Raw genomic sequence first — 21,450 nt, forward strand, 5'->3', positions numbered from 1 at the left:
TGTAATGTATGCTGGGGCTCGTTTGTTTGTTTGACCTTCCTTCACCCAGGAGTACAGGATCTGTTTGAGGAGACGTTTGTTGGACATGCCGATGACATTGCTGGTCCATCAGAGTTGGTACTACAATATTTGGTGGCCATGCTGGTCATGTTAGCTCCCTCCAGAATGCTGATATTGATGTGTCTGTCCTCCCAGCTGATCCTCAGAACCCTTCGTATGGATCTTTGTTGGTATTGTTCCGGGGCTCTCGAGTGCCTGCTGTCGGTGGTCCATGAATACACTCTATACAGCAGTGTGTGAAGTACAACGGCTCTGTAGACCAATTGTTTTGTTGGGGCCTGTAGGTAATTGACCTCAGAGTGATTTTGAGGAAAGAAGGCCGCTGAGGTCGTGGAAGTGATCAAGAGACTAGTATGGTGAACTGGGTAGTTAGTTGGTTGGGTGGAGAGTAATGTAGGACCTGGGTCCTCTGATGTTTAAGGCTAAGCCTGGGGCACTGAATGCCTTTGCGAAGGTTGCACTCTGTGGCTTGTGATGGAATGGCATTGTCATGAGGTGTAGTTGAATTTGTGCTTAGCCTTGAACCTATGAAGGTTTAAGAGCCTTACATCAGTTGTGTGTAGAATTGGGATCCACTGTGACAGCTCTTCGCCAATGAGGTGGAGTATGGCAGCAATGAAGATGGCAAACAGGTTGGGTGCAATCCATGTTTGTCCCCTGCTTCCATAGTGAAGGGCTCAGACTCAGAACCACTTTTAATAAGCACTGTGACTGACAGGCCATCAAGTAGAAGCATTAATATTTTGTTGTACTGTATGGTAGCCGTACCTCCACAGAGCCTGTCCATCAATGGCCATTGACAAAGGCTGCTTTTGTTAGAAGCATTATTCCTTGAGATAGGGTTCCTGCCCATCCTTTGAGTGCAGGTGTTGTAAGCGTCAGTCAATGCTTTATTTGGCACAGACTTCCATGTTCACCCTGGACAGTTGACGAGGGCCCACAAAGATACTAGAAGGATCAACTGTGGATGCGGAGAGCGGTTTGTAGAGAATGTCGATGTACAGAGTCCAAATTATTGTGCTACATCCCTGCTAACAGTAACTATAATGTATTATAATAGTATAGTATGAACAAGATTACTTTATTTCATGTAGTGTATATAGGAGGAACTATAGGAGTCAACCTTAAAAGTAGGAATGATAATTATCATTAAGGCTAGATATCATCATTATATTGCTGATTTGAATGTTAAAACAACAATCACTATCAAGCATATGCAAATACAGAGGACACCACCGTAAACTTGCACTGTACATTTTACCTTCATACTACTTCTACCACCTGTTTTACCTGAAAACAGCGCAATTTACATATATATTTTCAACTTCCCTTTACCCCCTGGTCAGGTATATATAGTATGTACATCGGGGTCCTCCTGGTGTATAGCTATACTTTATATAAAGTATAAATGTATGATTTAATTTATGATTTATCAATGATTTTTCCAATTCATTCAGTCAACGTTTCCAATTAAATCATGTGAAAATATTGTATCATGCAGCCTGTTGGCTCATAGTACCATCATCAAAGTTAATCACAGGTAACATAAAATATGTAGTTATAATATATCTTGTTCTTTTGTTTAAAATATGGTTTGTGTCCTTATCTCTTCACACATTTAGCCCCATAGGGCCCCATCGATGTGTGTTGGCTTGAAGTGCAGCTCAACACTAGTTGCTGCTGAGAGAGGGTGAAATTAATAGTTAAATAACCTACTTTTATGATGAGAAAACAGTCTTTATTACATTTAAACAACTTTTTTGGTGATTGGGGTCCTTACTTTAATAATTACTTTTATATATATATATATATATATATATATATATATATATATATATATATACACCTTTTGGATCTTTTATTTTCTATTCAATTTCCGCATATAATTTGTGTATACATTTCAAAGATGGATTAAGGTATTTGTGAAAACTTTGTTTTGTTTATGCAAGTATATTGTCTGTGAACATCTGGACCAAATCAGGTAGAGGTATCTCAACTTTCAGGGGCCTTAGTTCCTTTATTTCTTAGTGAGGAAGACTGAACTGATATCACATGTGAGAGCTTTGGGAAACACCACCTAGGGTAAAGCAGTTATGTCCGTGAGGTGGACCAGGAGACTGAAGACTGTAACCTAACAATAACAACAACAAATGGTTGACGGAGACAAAGTAGTGGAGGAATTAACTGAAAACATGTGGTATTTCCACTGAAAGAGGTCAAAGGTCATCAAAGGATGACCACCTTTGCACAGAGAACATTTCCCTCATAGATGTATTTAGGAGAGCTGGATACCACATTTAAAGATGGTGCTGCTCATGTGAAAAAAAAAGCTTCTGTAAGCCTCTTCATGTGCATGGTCATCCAATGAGATGGACAAAGATTGCACTTCCTTTGAACGATTGGTTTTAATAATAGGAAAATTCATAAATTAAAGAATGACTGACTTCAAACTGTCTGAATAGAAGTTACAAACAAGAAAGCAATAATAACAAATATTTTGGTTAAATATGGTGTATAGACATTTTGGTCACGTGATGACAACTTAGCCATCGCCTCCATGACAGCTGAATCAACAAATTAATTTTCTGATCTAGACTCTGAAATGCTGTTGGAAGTTCCTGAAAAGTTAGTAGGTGGACCCTGAGACATTTAAGTACTGTATATATGGTACATGTTTTTTTTCTCCTCTTCATGTTTCCACTGGCAGTGTGGTTTAGTGATGGTGAAGACAACAGCACTTTGACCAAGTCTCAATAAAAACATTGTTAGCCTCACAAGGTTGACATTTATTGCAGGACTTCAACCCTGACATAGCACAGGTTGTGCTGTAAAGTCATACCTTATCAGTTTGTAAAAGGTTATTGTTGTGTCACTAACTCTTTCTGATTAAATGATTAGCTCTTCTCTTTTTAATCCTGTTATTTGCTTTCTTGCCCAATTTGCTGCCTCATCTGCTTGTACGCATGTTTTCTGTTTTGTCTTTAGATCCAGAGAAGAAAAACCGAATGGAGGTGATCATTGGCTTGTCGGCAGTGATGGGGTTTCTGGTGCTTGTGTTCATCATGACCACATCCTTCAGCATGTGCAAAAGGAACAGAGGATAATAATTTTGACATTTATCTCACAAATGTGAGTAGAAAAGGGAAAAATTAAATGTTTTTGTTTGATTTGCCAATCACTCAAGAGTATGCTTACTGTAGGCTTAGAAGGAGACGTTCTCTATAGCTTCATGTGTCGAAATGACGGAGAATTAAGCATCCAAGGGCTGCTTCATAACTAAATGTAGCCTAGTTGTAAGATAAATCACGTAATGTAAAACAATCTCAGAAACTCAAACCAGCAGATCATTTTTCATTTGTGTTTGCTGTGGCTCAAGCTGATTTAGTCTCAGAAGGACCACTCACAAAAAAATCTGAATGTATTAAACATTAGTGTGCAAAACATCCAACTTACTGAGTGATGCTGTTATACATGACGGTTACTTGGTACACTGATACAAGTTTTTAGCATTGGTAGTGTCTAGCAGCTTCCATAACTTAGTATAAAAAGTATTTGGGAGTTTTATGTCAACTGTGGTAATAAATTGTATTCTGCTATTAAAAAAATAGTTAAGGGGACATTTGGTAGAATTTTTTTTTCATCCTTCACCGCATTGGGTCCGTGGCACTCCCCAAAGGAAAAGTTTCCGATTAATATAAAAAAGAAATACATAAACATATACGTATGTGAGTGTGAGTATATATATCAACAAAGAATATCTTTTTTTACAACAGAAATCTATAACTCTTAGAATCTGCAAATATGTTTAATTTATGTCTTATATCTTTCTCTTGTGTTGTTCTTTCACTTAACAAAGACCACGTAATGTTTTACATATGTAAAAAAATATGCTACGTCAAATTGTTCAAGGGCTAACATGAGGGGGTCCTAAGTATATTGTCGATGTTGTATTTGGTCATTGGCTGAAAAAAAAGATCTTCTGTTCTAAGATATAAAAAGAGGGATTAACTGTAACTAAGTACAATAATTCTGTAATTATTTAAAACAAGTAACATATTCTGTACACATTATGGTCCATCAGTATTGTTGGTTTCTCATTATGTGTGCAGGGTTCAAAATTAGCAATCACCATCTACCAAATGCGCGAAAAATCTACGTTGGTGAATGAAGAGATTAGACCTGCACAAACTCTAATCACTACAACACATAAATTTAACTACCCACGGTTTATTTTTACATTGATTCTTCACACTGGGGGCAGCATGCGATGATTATTTTCCGTGCGTCTGATTCTAAATAATAGCATTGTAGTTCTTTGATTGACCCATGGATCAACAGACACCTCTGTCAAAGAGGAATAGATGGTGTCTGTCAGAACCTGTGTGGGAGGTAGATTGGAGACTTAATTTGTTAGGATAGCAGCGTTTGAGAAAGCATATTGTATGAGAACATTACAAAAGGGATGATGGAGCTAGTCTGCATTGATTAGTAAAAGGAACATGGAACATGTAGAGCAAGTAGGCCCCTCATTTGAAAATGACATCTTATTAAATCACCCAAGTATGGCCTTGTTTTCAAATGCTATGTGTTTTAGCCCAAAAATAACAAATGAATGTGGATGGTTTAAGCTATTAATGTTGAGATGCGGTGATGCCCATGGAGTACAGGCTGTACAGCATTGCAAGGCCACGAGGGTCGCCCAGACTTCAAATGGTTTTGTGGGTTCCCCTATGACCTCATCTCACATCCGAGTGGCTTGTCAACTGCCTGTGCTCCTCCCAAGCCGGTTCGGTGAAATACAAAGCCAGGTATGATTTGTGTGATGCAAGACGACAATAAACAAGTGTCAATTAAATGTCATACTGATAACAAATGAGAAAAGGAGTGATAGTGAGGAGCAATAAAGTTAAAGCTATGTCCTCAGAGAGGAATCAATGATGAAGGTGACCAAGGGCAACATTTTCAAAGGACTGTTTGCTGGGGAAATTAAACAGCAGGTCCTCATCATAAAATAGCTTTATTAGGGGCGTTAGCTTAATCAAGCGTTAGCTTTAATATAGCTTCATCAGGGGCAATAGCTTCATCAAGCATCAGCTTTAAAATCGTTTCATCAGGAGCAATAGCTTCATCAAGCGTTAGCTTTAATATAGTTTCATTAGGGACAATAGCTTCATAAAACGTTGGCTTTAATATAGCGTCATCAGGGGCTTTGTATTTTGTATTGTACAAGGTTTTGATCTATCGTCCATGAAAACTGATGCAAAAGTTCTGTTTAAATTATTGGAGCAGAAAATACCTTATATGTTTGTTAATGTTTGTGTAAGTGTCCGTTTCCTGTCCGGACTGATAATTCAACAATGGGACTTGAATGGACTGGAGGAGACCAAAACTGGAACGCATGGAACACACCTTTGGTATATATCATATCAACTAGTACCACTAGTTATTGTAGTAATTGTTGAAGTTTTTGTAGTAAAAAAAAGTCAAACTATAGTGTGTCATTAAAAATGGAAGAAAAATGTCATAGTATGGTCTGCCATGAAAATGAAAATATGTAATTAAAATGTTTAATACATCAACAAATAACAATATAGTGTGCCATGAAAAATCATAAAAATCTAAGTAATGTTAACTTAAAAAAAGGTATATAGTGGCATATTATTTCATGAAAATATCATACAAATGTCATAGTATGCCATTGAAACATAGGGACATAATGTGTAGTAAAAAAGAACATAGTATAAAGTAAAATAAAAAAATGAAATTGGATGTCATTTAAAATGTCACAGTATGGTATGTTTTAAAAAATATATGGCATGCAAACAAATCATAACCAAATAATAAGATGTCATTGTATAGTATATTGTAAAAATGTACACTATAGTACGCTATAAAAAATATTTTAGTTTGTTATTAAAAATGTCATAAGCTACTATGTCATAGTATAATATGTAATATATTGTAAAAAATTATTATAAACTATAAATTGCAAAAAATTGCAATTTATAGTTTGTTATATAAATGTCATGAAAAATAACAATATAGTGTATCATAAAAAAAGTAGTTGTACAGTACATCAACATATAGTAAAACATTTTTAGTAATAGCAATCTTTGTCATAAAAAGGCCATGAAAATGGCATACTATAGAATTAATAAAAAATCATAAAAGATGTCTTTGTATAATATGCCATGATAAATAACATAAATGTCACTATGTCTTATGATAAAAAATGTCTATTAAAGTATGTGATTGAAAAAGGCATACTATAGCACTAGTAGTAGTTGTATAGTATGCCAACAAAAATAAATTAAAGTATGTCATAAAAATGCCATAAACAATATCATGTATGCCATTGTTTTGTATGTTATAGAAATGGTATAGCATAGTATGTTATAAAAACTCATTCAATTTTTTTAAGTAAATCATGTTATAAAATATAATTAAAAGTCTGATAGAAAATGTAATAAAAATGCCATATTATATGCCATAAAAATAGTTATATAGAAACCGAAAACAATATCATTAAATAATATATAATAAATATGTTATAAAAATGTCATAGAATGATATGCAATGAAAACAAAATTATAATATAATTAAAAATACATGATGTGGTATGTAAAATGGCATAGTATAGCATGTAATGAAAAACGTCATTTAAAACTCTGAAAAGTCAGAAAGAATTTTTAAATAATTAATATGCTAAAAATTATAAAAAAATATGTCAGAAAATGTCAGAAAAAGGGCATGGTAAACATCAAAGCAGTACGTCAAAAAAAGTATAGTTTGTACGTCACGTAATATTCAAAATGTCATAGTAATGGTAAATGGTAAATGGACTGTACTTGTATAGCGCTTTTCTAGTCTTCCGACCACTCAAAGCGCTTTTTACATTACTAATCATTCACCCAATCACACCCATTCATACACTGATGACAGGAGCTACCATGCAAGGTGCCACCTGACCATCAGGACCCTAACTAACATTCATACACATACATACACTGCAGGAACAGCCTGCGGGAGCAATTTGGGGTTAAGTGTCTTGCCCAAGGACACATCGACATGGACTGCCGGAGCCAGGGATCGAACCGCCGATCCTCTGATTGGGGGACGACCCTGCTCTCCACTGAGCCACAGCCGCCCCATAGTACAATATTCCATTAAAAATAATAACATAGTAATATGTCATAACAAAAAATGTATTGTGTGGTATGTCAGAAAATAAATTTGATAAAAAAGTGCAATACAAAACTGCTATAAAAAAATGTAATAGTATAGTAAATATAAAAAGTCATAAAAGTAATATTATAGTTTTTTAATCTCCATATTTGAAAGGCTGAAAATTACTTAATGAATAAATTGTTAAAACAAGCGGACGAACGCCGCCATCTTGTGGTCGCACCAGTGTAGTACAGTTTAAGCAAAACAATGGCAGCGCAGCACGGAGGGAAATAAACACGGTCCTTTAAAACCGGACAAGTTAAACAAGCGGGAAAGGGGAACTGGTAAGTTGTCACTGGTTGAATATTTTTGTAACATTTTCACTCAGTTTTGTAAGTTTTTCTGGAACCACCGCCCGCAAGGAGAACGTTCCTCCGCTGTTTTACGGCCGAGATGCGTCAAAGATGAACTCGTTTGTATCCGAACGGGAAGAAGGATAGGCTACGACGCCGAATAGAGTGAGTTATAGTATTCCGGGTTGCTTAAACCGAAACATGTTTGTCTTTGTGGGTGTAGTTTGTATTCTGGTGCAATCTGTTTTGGTACAACGACTGCGAACAAAATGGAGGGTTATAAAGTCGTTGTTAAGTTGTCTGTTGTATGGTATCGATTAGCGCTACACTGCGCGTGATTAGGAACTGTTTTTGGAGATGAAGCGATAGGTAACGATAACCGTTACGTCGGCCCCACAGTGTAACGTTTACCTTATTGTTATTGCATGTTTTTCTGTTCTGTGAACGCCCCACCTACCGCCACTAGTAAAAAAAACAAAACATGTAACGTTATAGAAGAGCAGAATATTCAAAGGAGGGCCAGGTAACACAACATGACCGACTCCGGAGATTCAGCAAGTGTTCCGGGCTCCTCCGGCCTCGGCAGCGGGTCCGGGCTGAGTTTCTCCGCGGGCCGAGGGCTCCCAGTCCGGGTGAGGAGTCTCTCTTCTCCCGCTCCACCTGCAAGACTGACGTCGCTCAGAACCAGGGACCTAACACTGGGGGGAGTCTTCAAAAAAACGAAGGTAATGAACGTCACACCAAAAGGGCGGAAACATACAGATGAATTTCCATGTAATGTGTTAAAGCATTGACAGCCTGGACTTCACGTGACCCAAATCTTAAAGGTCCACATACTGACAGTTTAGGACCATGTGACACATACCCCAAAACAATGCTGAGTAACACAAATGTGTAATTAGATGATTATAATAAACTTTTTCTCTGTAGCACACAATCCAATACAAACTGCTGTACATAAAAGGAATAAAAACAATCAATTAAGATGAAGATAAAGTTAATTTTGTTTATGTACCAGTGCCTACAATTTTAGTCCATTAGACCCCCAGAAGACTGGTCCATAGTTCAAGGAAGTTAAAGCCATCTTTTTTACTGTCAAAGATGTAGAAACGTGTAAACATTCTAGTTAGTTATCACAAGTTAGTACAACGAAAGGCTCCATGTCCAACAGTGTGCTGCTACAAGATGCACAGAGAACCCTATTTCAAGGCCATTATAGTTAAGATATCTCACACTGGATTAAAACCATTATGTGACCCTGTTTACTGGGTGAGAGAACACATTTCATCCTTTCAAAATCAGGTCAGGGGTCAACTTCAGTTAGAAACTCTGATGTGATTTAGCAGCTGCTTCAATGCAGGGGCCAATAGGAGGGTCACAATAAAGAAATGTTCCTGTAATATTGATCAGATTGAATCTGGCAGCTAGATAAGGATTATAGCATATTGAATATACCATGTATTTGCATCACCTTTGTTTTGAATACAATTTAAGAAATATGTGGTTTTAAAAATGTTCTCTTTTTTCCTCCAAAGAAAACCTTTGAGCCGAATGTCCACGCTGTGAGGAAAAGCAAAGATGAGTGAGTGGCCATCAGAAAGCTAATTCCAGTCTGCTGTTTGAAGCATTGCACATTTTGTGCAGTAAGTACTTAGTGTGTGATGATTATAAATATTGTGTCCAATTCTTCCCGAGGTTAAAGGAAGAATTCCATGTAGCTCCAAAAAAGGAGAGAAGACAGAGGGATGAGAGGAGGAGAGAGAACAGAGGGAGGAGGCGAGAGAGGCCTCAGACTATCCAGTCTCACTCCATCTTTGAGCAGGGCCCTGCTGACACCGTACGCAAAACAGGTGCTCAACGTCTGTTGCTTCTTTATTTTCCTTTAAAAAAAAATCCTTTCTTTCTTTTTTTTTCGGTGAGAATTGAAACGCACACCAGAGGTTCATCACAGATACATTAGAGTTGCACTTCTTTCCTGTGTCTCTGTTCAGGCTGGCGTGGTGCTACAGACCTGCAGGACTCCACCACCTCTCCTGTGTGTAAACTTGTGAAGAAAGAGAGGAAGGACACGGAGGAGGATGAAGATGAGATACTCAATAAACTACAGAGGGATGATGTGAGTACGTCTAGAGTATAGAGTACAGATTTGAAACTTTTCAAGTTTGTCTTAAAAATACTAGTCAGGTTCCCAAATGACCATTTTCTCTTGCCCTAACCCTCTGAAGTTGAGTTTGACAAATCAAGTAGGAATCTTCCACAGTTCGTCTTTTTGTTCAGAATTTTTCTTGCCCTAACTTCTTATTATCCTATTGATACATAAGGCTTAAAAAGAGGAGGACATGATTCAATGATCAGTCAACTATAGGAAAGAGTTGACCAATCAGATTGGACTAAGTTCTTAATCAGGGACTCCCCTACCTGCTTGATGCTGCAGTGAACGGCCCGCTCCTAACGACCACTGTTTCAGTCTCTCACATAGGAACCACATGTCAGTGATCTTTTCACAGCCAGCATGAACAAATGAAAATATTACAGCAATCAAGCTTTCTAACACCAGATGTGGTGTTAGTCATGCCAATTATACAGAAAGCAACGTTAGCATTCATTGTGTTCACCTGATGATTGTGAGTACAATATTTACTCTCCTTGTAGCTGTGGTTTGTCCTCCACCAACTCCTGAGAAAAATATCTGGCTATGAGTAGAGTGCCACTTTTCAAGTTGGAGATATGCATTTGATCCATTGTTAATATAAGAATAATGACTCTACCATCATTTCATGCACTGAAGCACTACTAGAGTAATTGTTTCTCATTTCACATAGGCTTATTAACATTTACATTAACATTTCAGGAGTTGCACCTGCAGCTGTCACAATAATGTATTTTCATGGACCTGGAGGACAGAGGAGAAGTTGACGGTTGTTTTTTTGTCACATGTGCAGGCAGAAAGCTTCTGTTCTCCATGAACACAGTCTCAGGCCGTGGCTTTGCACTATGTTTAGCTGCACAGCTTTAGTTTATAATGAAAGAGCCACTGATGAGTCAGTGAGTTTAAATTCATTTTTATCATCCAGAGCGCATCATCGGTCATAATAACTAATGTTATATGTTGCACCCACAGTTCATAGATGACCCAGGTCTGAGGAACGATGCCAAGCTGAAACCCATCCAGCTGCCTCTGTGTCAAACACTGACAGCCAACACAACATGTGAGAAAACCACCTCTGACTACTACTACTGCTACTGCTACTGCCTCACCTCTAACACGACCACATGATACGCTCGCCAACATGGAGCTCATTTCACTCAGGACACACTTGTGTCAACGTTTTAACCATTTGTTCTGACGTGTTTGTGGTTGTCGTGTTGGCAGGTCCAGAGAACCCCCGTCTGTTCAGACCTCCGTCCTGCAGAGCCCAGGGTAGAGCAGGCCACAGCGGAACAGAGCCACCTAAACCTGAGCCTCCGTCCCTGGTAGAGCTGCTGCAGGATCTCAGCCTGTCTGGCAGAGAGGAGCTCTTCTTCATGCAGCTGCCTGACAGCATGCCGGGCAGAGCGTCTGGACAGAAGGTTGACCCCTCTCTGGGATCTACAGCAGAGAGAGCTGCCAAGAAGGAAGGCAAGTCTGAAGACCAGAGGCCAGCATATCTGCAAGCACAGGTGAGTTGCCTTAGCAACATGTCTGGATTTGCAATTGGTCATAATGTGTGGGTTTTTGCATCTATTCCATATGTGCAATTAAGTGTCTTTATCCATAAGCACATTACATCCCTTCACTACACACCTCCTGGAACTAACAGCCATTCACCTAACTACCCAACGGGTGCAGAGAGGGTAAAAACCTCAATGTACTGCACAGCATATCAGCTGTTGGTCTTCTCAATCCAAAAATAATGCTGGTACCAGCCAGTTATGAACAGGTAGAGTATCTCTTCCTGTCCTCAGGGGGCTGCGGCGATGGAAGGCTGCCCTGTGCTCTCACAACTCCCTGAGGGGTTTCTGGGTAAACTGCAAATAAGGAAGTCAGGAAAGGTGGAGCTGAAGCTGGGTCACATCGTCATGGACGTCTCCGAGGGAGCGGCATTCTCCTTCCTGCAGGTGCTGTGGATCTGTGTGTGTGTGTCATATAATAAGGTCACTTACTACGAGAAGACCTGTCAGTTTAGATGGTGTTCCTCTAAATGTATGTCTCTTTACATCTGAGTATATGGAGTTCTAATAAAAAGCCTTCACATGGCTTGTCCATGAACATTTTTAAAAACAGATGGTTTTGACCTGGGCAGGTTTTCATCAGAGTTCAGATGAACACACATGAGCACATTCACAATAACATGGGGACTAAAGAAAGATAAATGCATCACATCTCCCTTATACGCATCACAAAAAATATATTTATGATTATTACCTAATTCACATCGGAAAAATATTTGTCTTGTTGGAAAGATCTTTTATGAGATTTTTAATGGACAGTCCTGGGATCAGCCAAACCACAAAAACACCAACCTGTCTCCGAGGACATACCTTCCCATTACAGTTATTTTTATTTAATAAAATATATAACTAGATTGTCCTTTTATTTTATAAGTAACCCTTTTAAGCCTTTATTGTGGGACTGAATCTAGCAACTGATTATATCTAAACTCTGAACCAAGTGCTTCAGATATATCTCCTGCATGTTCCATTAGAATTAAAAATTTTAATCAATAACGTCATTTTAAAAACATTCCATTTGGGGAAAAAAAAAAATTTCAAAAATGCAATCTAGTGAATTTTTTTAATTTTTCTTCCAAACTGAACACTCAACTATTGCAATACCCGATTATGTGTGCCAATAATCCTGAGACAATAATATGTTTTTAGAAAAACAACTATTAATACAGTAAGCATCTCTCCTTCTCTGTCTGCAGCAACTGGTGTCCGTGCGTCTGTCCGACGGTCGGACCGGAGACATGATGGTGTTAGGAAACGTCCACCACAAACTGGTCTTGTCTCCCGACTTCCAGGCTTTACTGAGACAAGCTGCAACGCAGCAGCAGCAGCAGCAGCAAGGACCCTGATCACCTCTCATCTGCTGCACAGAAGCCCAGCAGAGCAGACAGTCACAAACTCTTTGCAGGATTCCAGATCACTGTGGCAGCTAGTCGAATGTGTATTGGACTACCTGTCCTTTTTTTGGCAGCTATGTACGTTACCCTCAGTAACCTGTTTTATCGTGATTATGCTTGGATTTCTCTGATGACCGAACATCAGCAAGAGACACCTCCAGCTCCACAGTCAGTTAGTGGACGCCCTGGGACGGGTCAAGGAGGACATTCACACCGACATGAGACACACCTCTTAGAGCAGAGGTAGAGGTTGTTATCATGAGGCCGAACTTCCCGACTTCAGTCCAACAAATCCACTGAGCTGTATTTTTGACTTACAGACGCTTTGATAACTCAGTTGTCAGTCTCAGTCTGACAATGAGCTAACCCTGCTCCTTTATTATTTCCCAGAGGCCCGCCTCTCACCATGTGTGTAATGTTTTCTGTTCAATAGACAAAAAGCTGCACAGTAAATGTAGATTCCTGGACTGCTCAACCAGTAGGTGCACCGATGTCACTATTATGACTTTGGCTCTACCAAGTACCAGGAATATTTCAGAACGTGGTAGAAAAGCTTTTTCCTATTTCAGTCATGGAAGAACCTTCAGAACACAAAGCAAAGCTCTGATAAAAAAACAAAGAAAAGAAAAACTGTAATAAAGAGTGCAATTTCTATTCCTTAGCTGTATTTTGTATAATGTGTCTGTTGTCCCATGTCTGTTTTTGACATGCTTTGTTTTATATTTTTGTAACCTTGTAATGGTGTGCTATCTTGGCCTGTTAATCATAGAAAACAAGATTGTTATATCCAGGGTTTTTCCGGTTTAATAAACAACAACTGATGTACAGCTGGAATGTGTAACTGTTGTTGTATTTAGCCAACTTAGATTTAGTATTTTCAGTATTACTCATAGATGTTTTTCTTGTTTGTGAACCGGCATTTTGTTACCTTAACATCATTTCATTTTTCACTTCACCTCATGAGCTTCATTGAGCAATATAACAGCAGCTGTATATCCAGATGTTGCTGACCTCCATAGTTTAAGCTGGCACAGTAATACATTGATGCTTAAGTCTTTATATTACCAAAATCTTTTCAATGACCTCTCAATGGAATCAGACGCAAGACTTTTCATTTTGCTGGACATTATAACTCACTAATGCAGCTGTCAGTAGATGTTGTTTCTTAATGTACAGTATTTGTTAACAATAATAACTTATCTTATATAGACATATTTTAAATCATTACAACAGTATTTTACTATAGTCCATCATGTACACAAATACATAAAAACTTATTTTTGCTTATGACTACATTAGTGTTTTCTATATCAGTTATTACATGTTTATGTACTGCACATAAATGATAAAAAAAAGGGGAGTTAGTAAAGTGCTTTTTCCATTCTAAGTATTTATTCTTGAGTATCTGAGCAGGTGCAGCCAATAATTCAAGATTAGCGTTTAGCGAATTTCAGCAAAATCATACCGGGATGATATAGCAGAAATAAAACGGGACTTCTGGAGAAAGTGCCGTCTATGTTCACACTTTGTATCCTTCCTAAAATTGTGGCTTTAATGTGTATTATTTAAGTCACCATAAAAGGTCATGTTGTAGAAAGGTGTATGTACATCTTTATTCAGTAAATACACAGCACAAAGAAATCAGGGTGTAATAAATGCTGGTAGCTCTAAATACATTCTACAAGCAAAAGCAACGGTCAATACTGAAAATACGTTCTTCATAATCAACAGGTGTGTTCATCACATACAAGAGCAGAAAGACTGTGGACTTCAGGACTATTAACCCACATTGGCTGATGAGCACAAAGGAAGGTATGCCACATAATCATTTGGATGAAGGTAAGCTAATTTATCATCAACCATAACAGCTTCTTTTTTTTTTATTTCTTTTTTTACAGCAGTTAATTGAACCAAAAACAAAATCTCATAAAAAGCTGGAACAATGCATAATTTGGAACTTTAAAACAAATTTGGTGTTTAAAACAAATGTGGTGTCAGTCAGTAATGTTACTTATGCCATAAATGACAAAAAGCAGTATTTCACAGTTTGAGGTTGACTGTACCAGGTTATGCTACATGAACAGCAGCTGCGAGACAAAGAACTCAGTCAGGTTGCATTATGGGAGCTTACTATAGTCTGGACTTTAGAGGAAGTGCCGTCTGTAAACCCTTCCGGGGGACATGCACTCTGTTCAGGATAGGGCTGTTATTCTAGTTTTCTTATCGTCAACAAATCCTTTGAAAATAGAAAAAAACCTCAAACGTAGTATTAGCCTCCCACTTATAAAGATGTGTGCCTTCAGTAGGAACCAATGGGCCTGGGGCTGACAGCCACATGGGAGGTATATGGACACGGACTAACACGCTGTTGGTTTGGGACTTTTATGGATTTGTTGACTAGTCAAACTAAGAATAACTTTTTTTTTTTTTTTTTACATGAATACTCTTTATGAAAAACCAAAAATAGAAATGTGTGGTTGTTTTTTGGGACTGCAACAGTAACCTTTATACTCCTCAAGTATACTGTGGTAACACTCAGGGCTGTGAACCCTTTAAAACATTTCAGACAGTATGTGTAAGCTTCTGAAATCATTACATTTCATCAAGTTCTTCACTCTCTCAACCTGCAACAACCCCACTCTACATCATTTTGTTTATCTGGTGAAGTTCTTACTGTACAGATGTGATGATGATTTATTGTGAAATAATCTTGTCCTGTCTGAATGCTATAAAAGGTTTTTCCCTGTTGAACCTAGGAAGCATTCATGACAACTGGTAACTATGTGACTATTAAGTTAGATGAAAAAAACAAGCAGAACACAGCCCTGGGTCATCAGAACTTCTGTTTCAGTTGTCATGAACGCTCTTTTTTTGCTTCCCTCTCGTAGATGAACCGTCTTATGTCTTCTTCGTAGTCCTGACCGTTTTCACAGAGCTACTCTTTGCCGTCTTCCTGGTTGGTTTGGACTTCCCTGTGGCAGTGGCCTTCTTTACTGCTTTAGCTTTGGCATTTGTTCCCGTCTTGGCCGCTGAAGTCTTTGTGGCAGGTTTTTTCTTGGTGGACAGCGTCTGCTCTCGGATCAGGTCTTCTCGTCCGATCTCCATCATGTGATCCTCCCACGACTTCATCTCATTCTTATAGCGAATTTTGTCGTCCTCTGCCAGCTGCATGTAGACCTGCGAAGTGGATCAAACAGAGGAGATCTGGGTACCGTACACACTGAATGTGTGCAGCGACATACAGGTCTTATAACTATAAGACCTAAGGACATGTAATAATTGCGTGGCTAACCTGTTTCTGGTGACTGAACAGGTTCCTCCAGTCCTCCAACAGGGACTTCATCTTTGCCTGAATAGACCACATTGGCAGAAACATATTAATGACTATTGTGCTAAGCAATCGTAATTCTTTTTTCAGTACAAGCAAATGATCACGTGTGTCCCAGACTTTTGCTGCATGTCATAGCATTCTTTCTCTCCCCCGTTTCCAGCCTGGCTCATCTCTAACAACTATCCAGTAAAGGTGAAAATGCCCCAAAAATTATCTTTGAAAAGAAATCAGCAGATGAAATCAGAAAACATTTGTAGCATCAGCAGTGGTTTAAGAAATTACAACTACAGTTGTAAACGCCATGTCGTCACAGTAAATTAAGCTCAGCATCTATGGCGCTCTACAGAGAGAGGGCCACCCTGGACTGTATAGCACTTTCCTAATCTAAGTATTATTTGACTCTCCTTATTTAGTTTTTTCTCCCTGTACAGAGAGGTCACTTTAGAACAGGGGTCTCAAACTCAATTTGGCTTGGGACCACTGCTGGTATTGTCGTCTCATAGGAGGGCCACTTCAACGTTCAAGCACTACAAGAAAGCGCAATATTTTTGAAAATTTACTTTTTTATTTCCATGTTTTTAATAACTTATTGAAACATTGCACTGAACCAACACATACAATCCCTGAATACATTTGTGCTTTATTCTATTTCTTGCCAGAGACCTGGCAGCGCTTCTGCTCACACAGCTGAGCAACATTTGCCCTGATCAAGGTTACAGTAGAAACTCTGAGTACAGCTTCAACATGGGCATCACTAAGTACTTGCATTTATTAAAGTTCATAGTCAAGAAAAGTTTTTCACACAGATACGTGCTTCCAAAAAGGCACATTACCCGACTGAACATTTTTGACAGCTCAGGGAAGGATGGAAGTAATTCTCTCATGAATTGTCCAGTCATGTCTGCTTTTCCCTGTGCCTCTCTGAATTTAGCTTTTAGATCACTGTTGCACTGCAAGTCAATAAGTTCCATTTGCAACATACTTGGGACACTCTCCACATCAGCTGAGAAGGGGTCAGCAAACAGCTGGAAAGTGTCACAGCGTGCCTTGAAGTCAGCAAAACGCTGATCAAACTCCTGCAGAAGGTTTTCACTAGCACAGGCATATTCACCACCACTGAAGGCTGTGCCCTCCTCCACAAGAGACCTGCATGTTGTGAAATGGCTGAGATATTTTACAGAAAGCTGAGTTTTCCACAATTTCAGTTTAGCGGAGAAGGCTTTCACATTTTCATAAACTGCAGTGATAAGCTGACCAGGGCCCTGGATCATCAGGTTCAGGAACATCCATTCTGTCATCTTCCATGAATTTCTTCACTTCTGCTCTTAAGTCAAAAAATCTCTTCAGGACACTACTAAATGATGTACTTTTACTAAAGTAAAGTACATCACCATATGTTGTAAAAAGGCCCTGAACTGGCGGTGCTGTAAACTCCTGGACCTGATGTAACTGACACATCTCAGGACAGCAGACATGACATGCTGCACAGTGCCTGTTGGTGTACGATGCAGTGCAGAACGACTGCTGGATCTGCATTTTCCTCTAACTTTCTTTGAACCAGCGCTACCAGTCGGTCATAGACGGGGCTCCATCCGTGGTAATGCCCACCAGTCTGTTCGCACAGCTCCTGGAATATATCCTTGGCTGTGGTGCGGCCGTGCATTGGACACAAACTCAGCAGCTCTTCTGCTTTATCGGGGACTGTTATTGCCGACGGACAGGTGTCGGTATGTGACTGCAGACCACATTAGGCTACATTATTTTCTTACTTTTCTTTTATCTCGCCGCGTACGCATCACTTTGATTTATTTTGTCAGAGAGAGACATATATACGTATAATGTCCCGCTGGGCAGCAACTTAAAAAACTTTTTTTGGGAGGTGTTGTGAACGCAGCGCTGGGACGAATGTCCGCGTTTGCCTCATAGACACGAGGCAGCCAGCCAGGCACGGAGAGAACTCTCCATGGCAACGCTGCTGTCACTGTCACTCATTGAGAATGTTTCTCTGCTTGCATCAAGCCCGGTCGATGTCCCGCCCCCGAGAGCCATATACCCCACCGTGATTGGTAGGTTCGTTCAGCTCCGCACACAACACTGTAAAGTGCCATTCATATAAAACTTGCGGGCCGCACTAACATTAAACTTTCATATTAAGGTGGGGGCCACAAAATATCGTCTAGCGGGCCGCAATTGGCCCGCGGGCCGCGAGTTTGAGACCCCTGCTTTAGAATTTCCATATGTAAAAAATTCTGAACAAGAGCAATTTGGTGAATACAACAAATTCTCTGTTAATTACAGTAATAACTGTCATGCCTGTCACTGGCAGACCAGTCCATGCATCTATATTACCACCCCTGAACATCTCATTTCAGCTTATTGAAAAATAAACTGAACTGTCTCTTTAAATGTCATGTCATGGAGCTGTGGGTACAGACCTGTGTGGTGGTTCCTCTGGCCTCCTCAAAGTGCTCTGACATGAAAATGTTGAATGGCGAGCGAGGACGCTTGGGCTTCCCCAGGTTGTTCAACTCCTGGATCACACACACAGAGTAGGCGTATGTATTGTTTAACAACAGTTGATGTAATAGGGTTCAGCACTCAGATTGGCAGCAGAGAAAAAGTTCTAGACAGTTTGAATAACAAGTCTAAGATGTGTTTCTAAGAGCACTGAAATTAAAATCTGTCTTAAAGCTCTTGACAGCCCTGTCTCTGTTCCATATCTACCATCACTCTTACCCTCTTTTTGCGGATGGCCTTCCTCTTGGCCATCCTCTGCCTCTTCTCCTGGGCTTGTTGCTGGACCTGTGCTGGGGTCAGCTGGGCCTGGTAGTGCTGGAGGTCCACCTTAAACTGCTCCCTGGCCAGCACAGAGGCTTCCTCAAAAGGCTATAAGGGTGAAAGAGACCAACCAAAACTTTGGTCACGACAACAGACTGACAAAACGCTAATGTGGAGACAGTATGAAACCGGAAGATAAATTATAGAGGGAATAAGAGATGATTTACCACTTGCAACCATTGCCTTAATAGAATGTATGTACTCAAAGCACAATTAAAAACTTGAAAAAAGGCATTCAGTTTATACTGTTTAACACGTAAAGTAAAGAAATACCCGTTTCTGTTCTGGGCTCATTGTTCTCCACTGCTGGGCGATTTTCCTGATGATATCCACGGATTTGATTTCTAAGGGCAACAATTAAAAGATGATAAACAATAGAACTGTCGCATTTGAGTTCCTGACTTGCGACAGATAAATCTCAGACTGATCTAGCTCAGCCACATACTCTGAAATGACATTTGAATGATTTTAAAAAGCTTCTTTCACGCTGCTTATTACAGCGTACCGATCAGAGATGTGCATTAACCTCTCTGTTAGTAGGCAGCACAGACTGGAGTCATTAAACACTCACAGAGACATGTTTTTGCTAACGAAATGTGTCATGATGAATCCATGAGGGCTGTTTTTACGCCTGGTGTGGATGGTGCCCCATCACTCACAATCTATGGTGCCGGAGAGTTGTGGCTTGGCTCGTCTCCATGACATGAATCAGGAAGGACTCAGTTTTAGCACTGCAACATTTGTCTTTCGGTTTAGAGGCATTATTAAGGATACTGTATTTTTTGTTATTGAATAAAAAACATTTTCCAAAAGATTTGCTGTGTCTTATGCATGTTTGTAATCTCGAGGGGTAAAAAGAATGCAACAAATATCCAAAACACTGAATTGAAAACTGAATACCTATCCACCGAACAATTATTGGGTCCAGCCCTAGCTTGCCGTGTCAGTGCGGCATGTTCATGAAATCAACAACTTAAGCTGCCTTTTAAACGTGTTGCAGATTTACCTGGGTTGTGTCGAGTAATGACCGGCTGCTGTTGCAGAACATATCTCAGGTATCCGTTCAGAGGTCTTTTTGGGGGCCCGCTGGCCTGAGAGGTCAGACATCTCACTGGGTTGACGTATGCAGATGGGAGGACACTGGCGCACCTACACACACACACACACGCACACACAAATATAATTTAATGCAGAGACGTTCCTGACACCCATTGTTACTAATGGAGTGAACTTTACACAAACAACAATTCAAGAATCTGCATTTGAGTGGTACTTTGATGAACTCAAGAGTAACAGAACCCACTACCCTTAATATCTCTAAGGCAGAAATGATTGGGCAATTATTCGATCAATTATTTGGCAACTATTTTGATAATAGAGTAATGAAAAATAACAAAGAGATGCCAAACATGATCTAGTTCTAGCTTCTATAATGAGACAATTTTTCTCTTTTCTGTGTCCTTTATTGATGTAAACAGAGTAACTTATTTTTTTTATTTTTTTTACAATTTCTTGACATGTCAAAGACAACACAATCAATCAATCACACAATAAAATAATCGGTGGATCAATTGAAAATGAAAATAAATGTAAGTTGCAGCCCTAACCATCACTTTATGCTCACTAATTTATTCAGCATATATATCTAACAGACCTAGGCTGCACTTCTTTCGATAAATACTAAGATAGATGTCGGTTTTATTCACGTAAAGTATTGCTTTGTAGTGGACCATCTGTTTGTAAGTCATACTCTATCGTTAAAAACAAGACAGCATTAAGCTGCAAGAGGCCAGAGCTGCTGCACCTGTTAAAGAAAATTGTTTTTTTCAGCTCTTGCCTTAAGTAACCACACGTGCATTACTTTCTGTGTAATCCATTTTGAAGGTGGCTCAACCTAGCCGTCTTTTCCGTGAACACACAAACGCCCTGTATTAGATAGTATCACCCCCTACCAACACAATGAATGGGAATTGTTATTCAAACTAAGACGTGGAAACGTGGCTGGTTGTTAAACAATACCAGGTATAACCTAGTAACCTGGTTAGTTGTCTGAGGGTCATAGAGTAACATTAACGTTAACTCTCATCTTATATTTAACGCTAACAACGTATCCTAATATTAACGTTAACTAATGCGAGGATACCCTTTCCAACACTACCCGTGAGAGTAAAATATAATGTCGAATGATAATAAACGTGCTTACAGCAGGCTATGCAAACTGCTAAGAGAGCAAGCTAATGCTAGCTTGCTAGCTTCGGTCTGCCACAAGTTCAGCTAGCTAATACAGTGAAGTAACTTGAGGATTAGCTACCTTGCCAGGGTGCTTGTGCTGGAGAGAACACTGAAGGACTTAGCCAACCAGCTAACGCTTGCTGTCACAAGGCTGAACGGAGCCATGTCGGTGGTGATACACGTTAGAGGACGTTAAACAGAGGAATGAGACACACGTATTGTCCCACTAAACCCGCGTGTTATATATTCACGCATTAGATGTATTAACTAGAAGCGGAGCCTCTTCTCCCCCTCCTCCTTGTTGACATGTATGGGCTGCAGGCTGCAAAAGGCGCCTTCATTGTCCCCCGGTGGATTGTGGGAA

At 39.5% G+C, this 21,450-nt stretch overlaps 2 protein-coding genes and 1 pseudogene across 3 annotated transcripts; 2 read left to right on the forward strand and 1 right to left on the reverse strand.

Annotated features, from left to right (window-relative positions):
* Window positions 1-3,164, forward strand: part of LOC129093884 (ectonucleotide pyrophosphatase/phosphodiesterase family member 7-like) — a 9,511-nt pseudogene extending 6,347 nt beyond the window's left edge.
* A 4,317-nt stretch (window positions 3,165-7,481) lies between these two features.
* Window positions 7,482-13,508, forward strand: zgc:171971 (uncharacterized protein LOC569690 homolog). 2 transcript variants are annotated; one of them, XM_054601401.1, is made up of 9 exons: window positions 7,482-7,745; window positions 8,076-8,305; window positions 9,116-9,162; window positions 9,276-9,430; window positions 9,572-9,696; window positions 10,702-10,789; window positions 10,954-11,240; window positions 11,526-11,678; window positions 12,488-13,508. In XM_054601401.1, the coding sequence occupies exons 2-9, from the start codon at window positions 8,114-8,116 to the stop codon at window positions 12,635-12,637; spliced, it is 1,197 nt and encodes a 398-aa protein (XP_054457376.1). In that variant the 5' UTR covers window positions 7,482-7,745; window positions 8,076-8,113; the 3' UTR covers window positions 12,638-13,508. The 2 variants fall into 2 exon arrangements, with proteins under 2 accessions (XP_054457376.1, XP_054457377.1); XM_054601402.1 differs by having other exon boundaries at window positions 7,482-7,571.
* A 750-nt stretch (window positions 13,509-14,258) lies between these two features.
* tfam (transcription factor A, mitochondrial) lies at window positions 14,259-21,450 on the reverse strand. Its single transcript, XM_054601248.1, has 7 exons — window positions 21,166-21,450; window positions 19,861-20,003; window positions 19,128-19,198; window positions 18,753-18,902; window positions 18,452-18,547; window positions 15,978-16,034; window positions 14,259-15,862 (listed from the first exon to the last, which is right to left on the reverse strand). The coding sequence occupies exons 1-7, from the start codon at window positions 21,249-21,251 to the stop codon at window positions 15,584-15,586; spliced, it is 882 nt and encodes a 293-aa protein (XP_054457223.1). The 5' UTR covers window positions 21,252-21,450; the 3' UTR covers window positions 14,259-15,583.

This window comes from Anoplopoma fimbria, chromosome 7 (genome assembly GCF_027596085.1).
Source record: "Anoplopoma fimbria isolate UVic2021 breed Golden Eagle Sablefish chromosome 7, Afim_UVic_2022, whole genome shotgun sequence".
NCBI lineage: Eukaryota > Metazoa > Chordata > Actinopteri > Perciformes > Anoplopomatidae > Anoplopoma > Anoplopoma fimbria.

Excerpts from the sequence above, each read along its gene's own strand:
- tfam (XM_054601248.1), bottom strand. The coding sequence starts at position 21,251 with ATGGCTCCGTTCAGCCTTGTGACAGCAAGCGTTAGCTGGTTGGCTAAG. Across the intron at positions 18,903-19,127 it reads TGAGCCCAGAACAGAAACGG|CCTTTTGAGGAAGCCTCTGT; the intron begins GTATTTCTTTAC and ends TCACCCTTATAG. Across the intron at positions 18,548-18,752 it reads AGGCCATCCGCAAAAAGAGG|GAGTTGAACAACCTGGGGAA; the intron begins GTAAGAGTGATG and ends TGTGTGATCCAG.
- zgc:171971 (XM_054601401.1), top strand. The coding sequence starts at position 8,114 with ATGACCGACTCCGGAGATTCAGCAAGTGTTCCGGGCTCCTCCGGCCTC. Across the intron at positions 8,306-9,115 it reads GAGTCTTCAAAAAAACGAAG|AAAACCTTTGAGCCGAATGT; the intron begins GTAATGAACGTC and ends TTTCCTCCAAAG. Across the intron at positions 11,679-12,487 it reads CGGCATTCTCCTTCCTGCAG|CAACTGGTGTCCGTGCGTCT; the intron begins GTGCTGTGGATC and ends CTCTGTCTGCAG.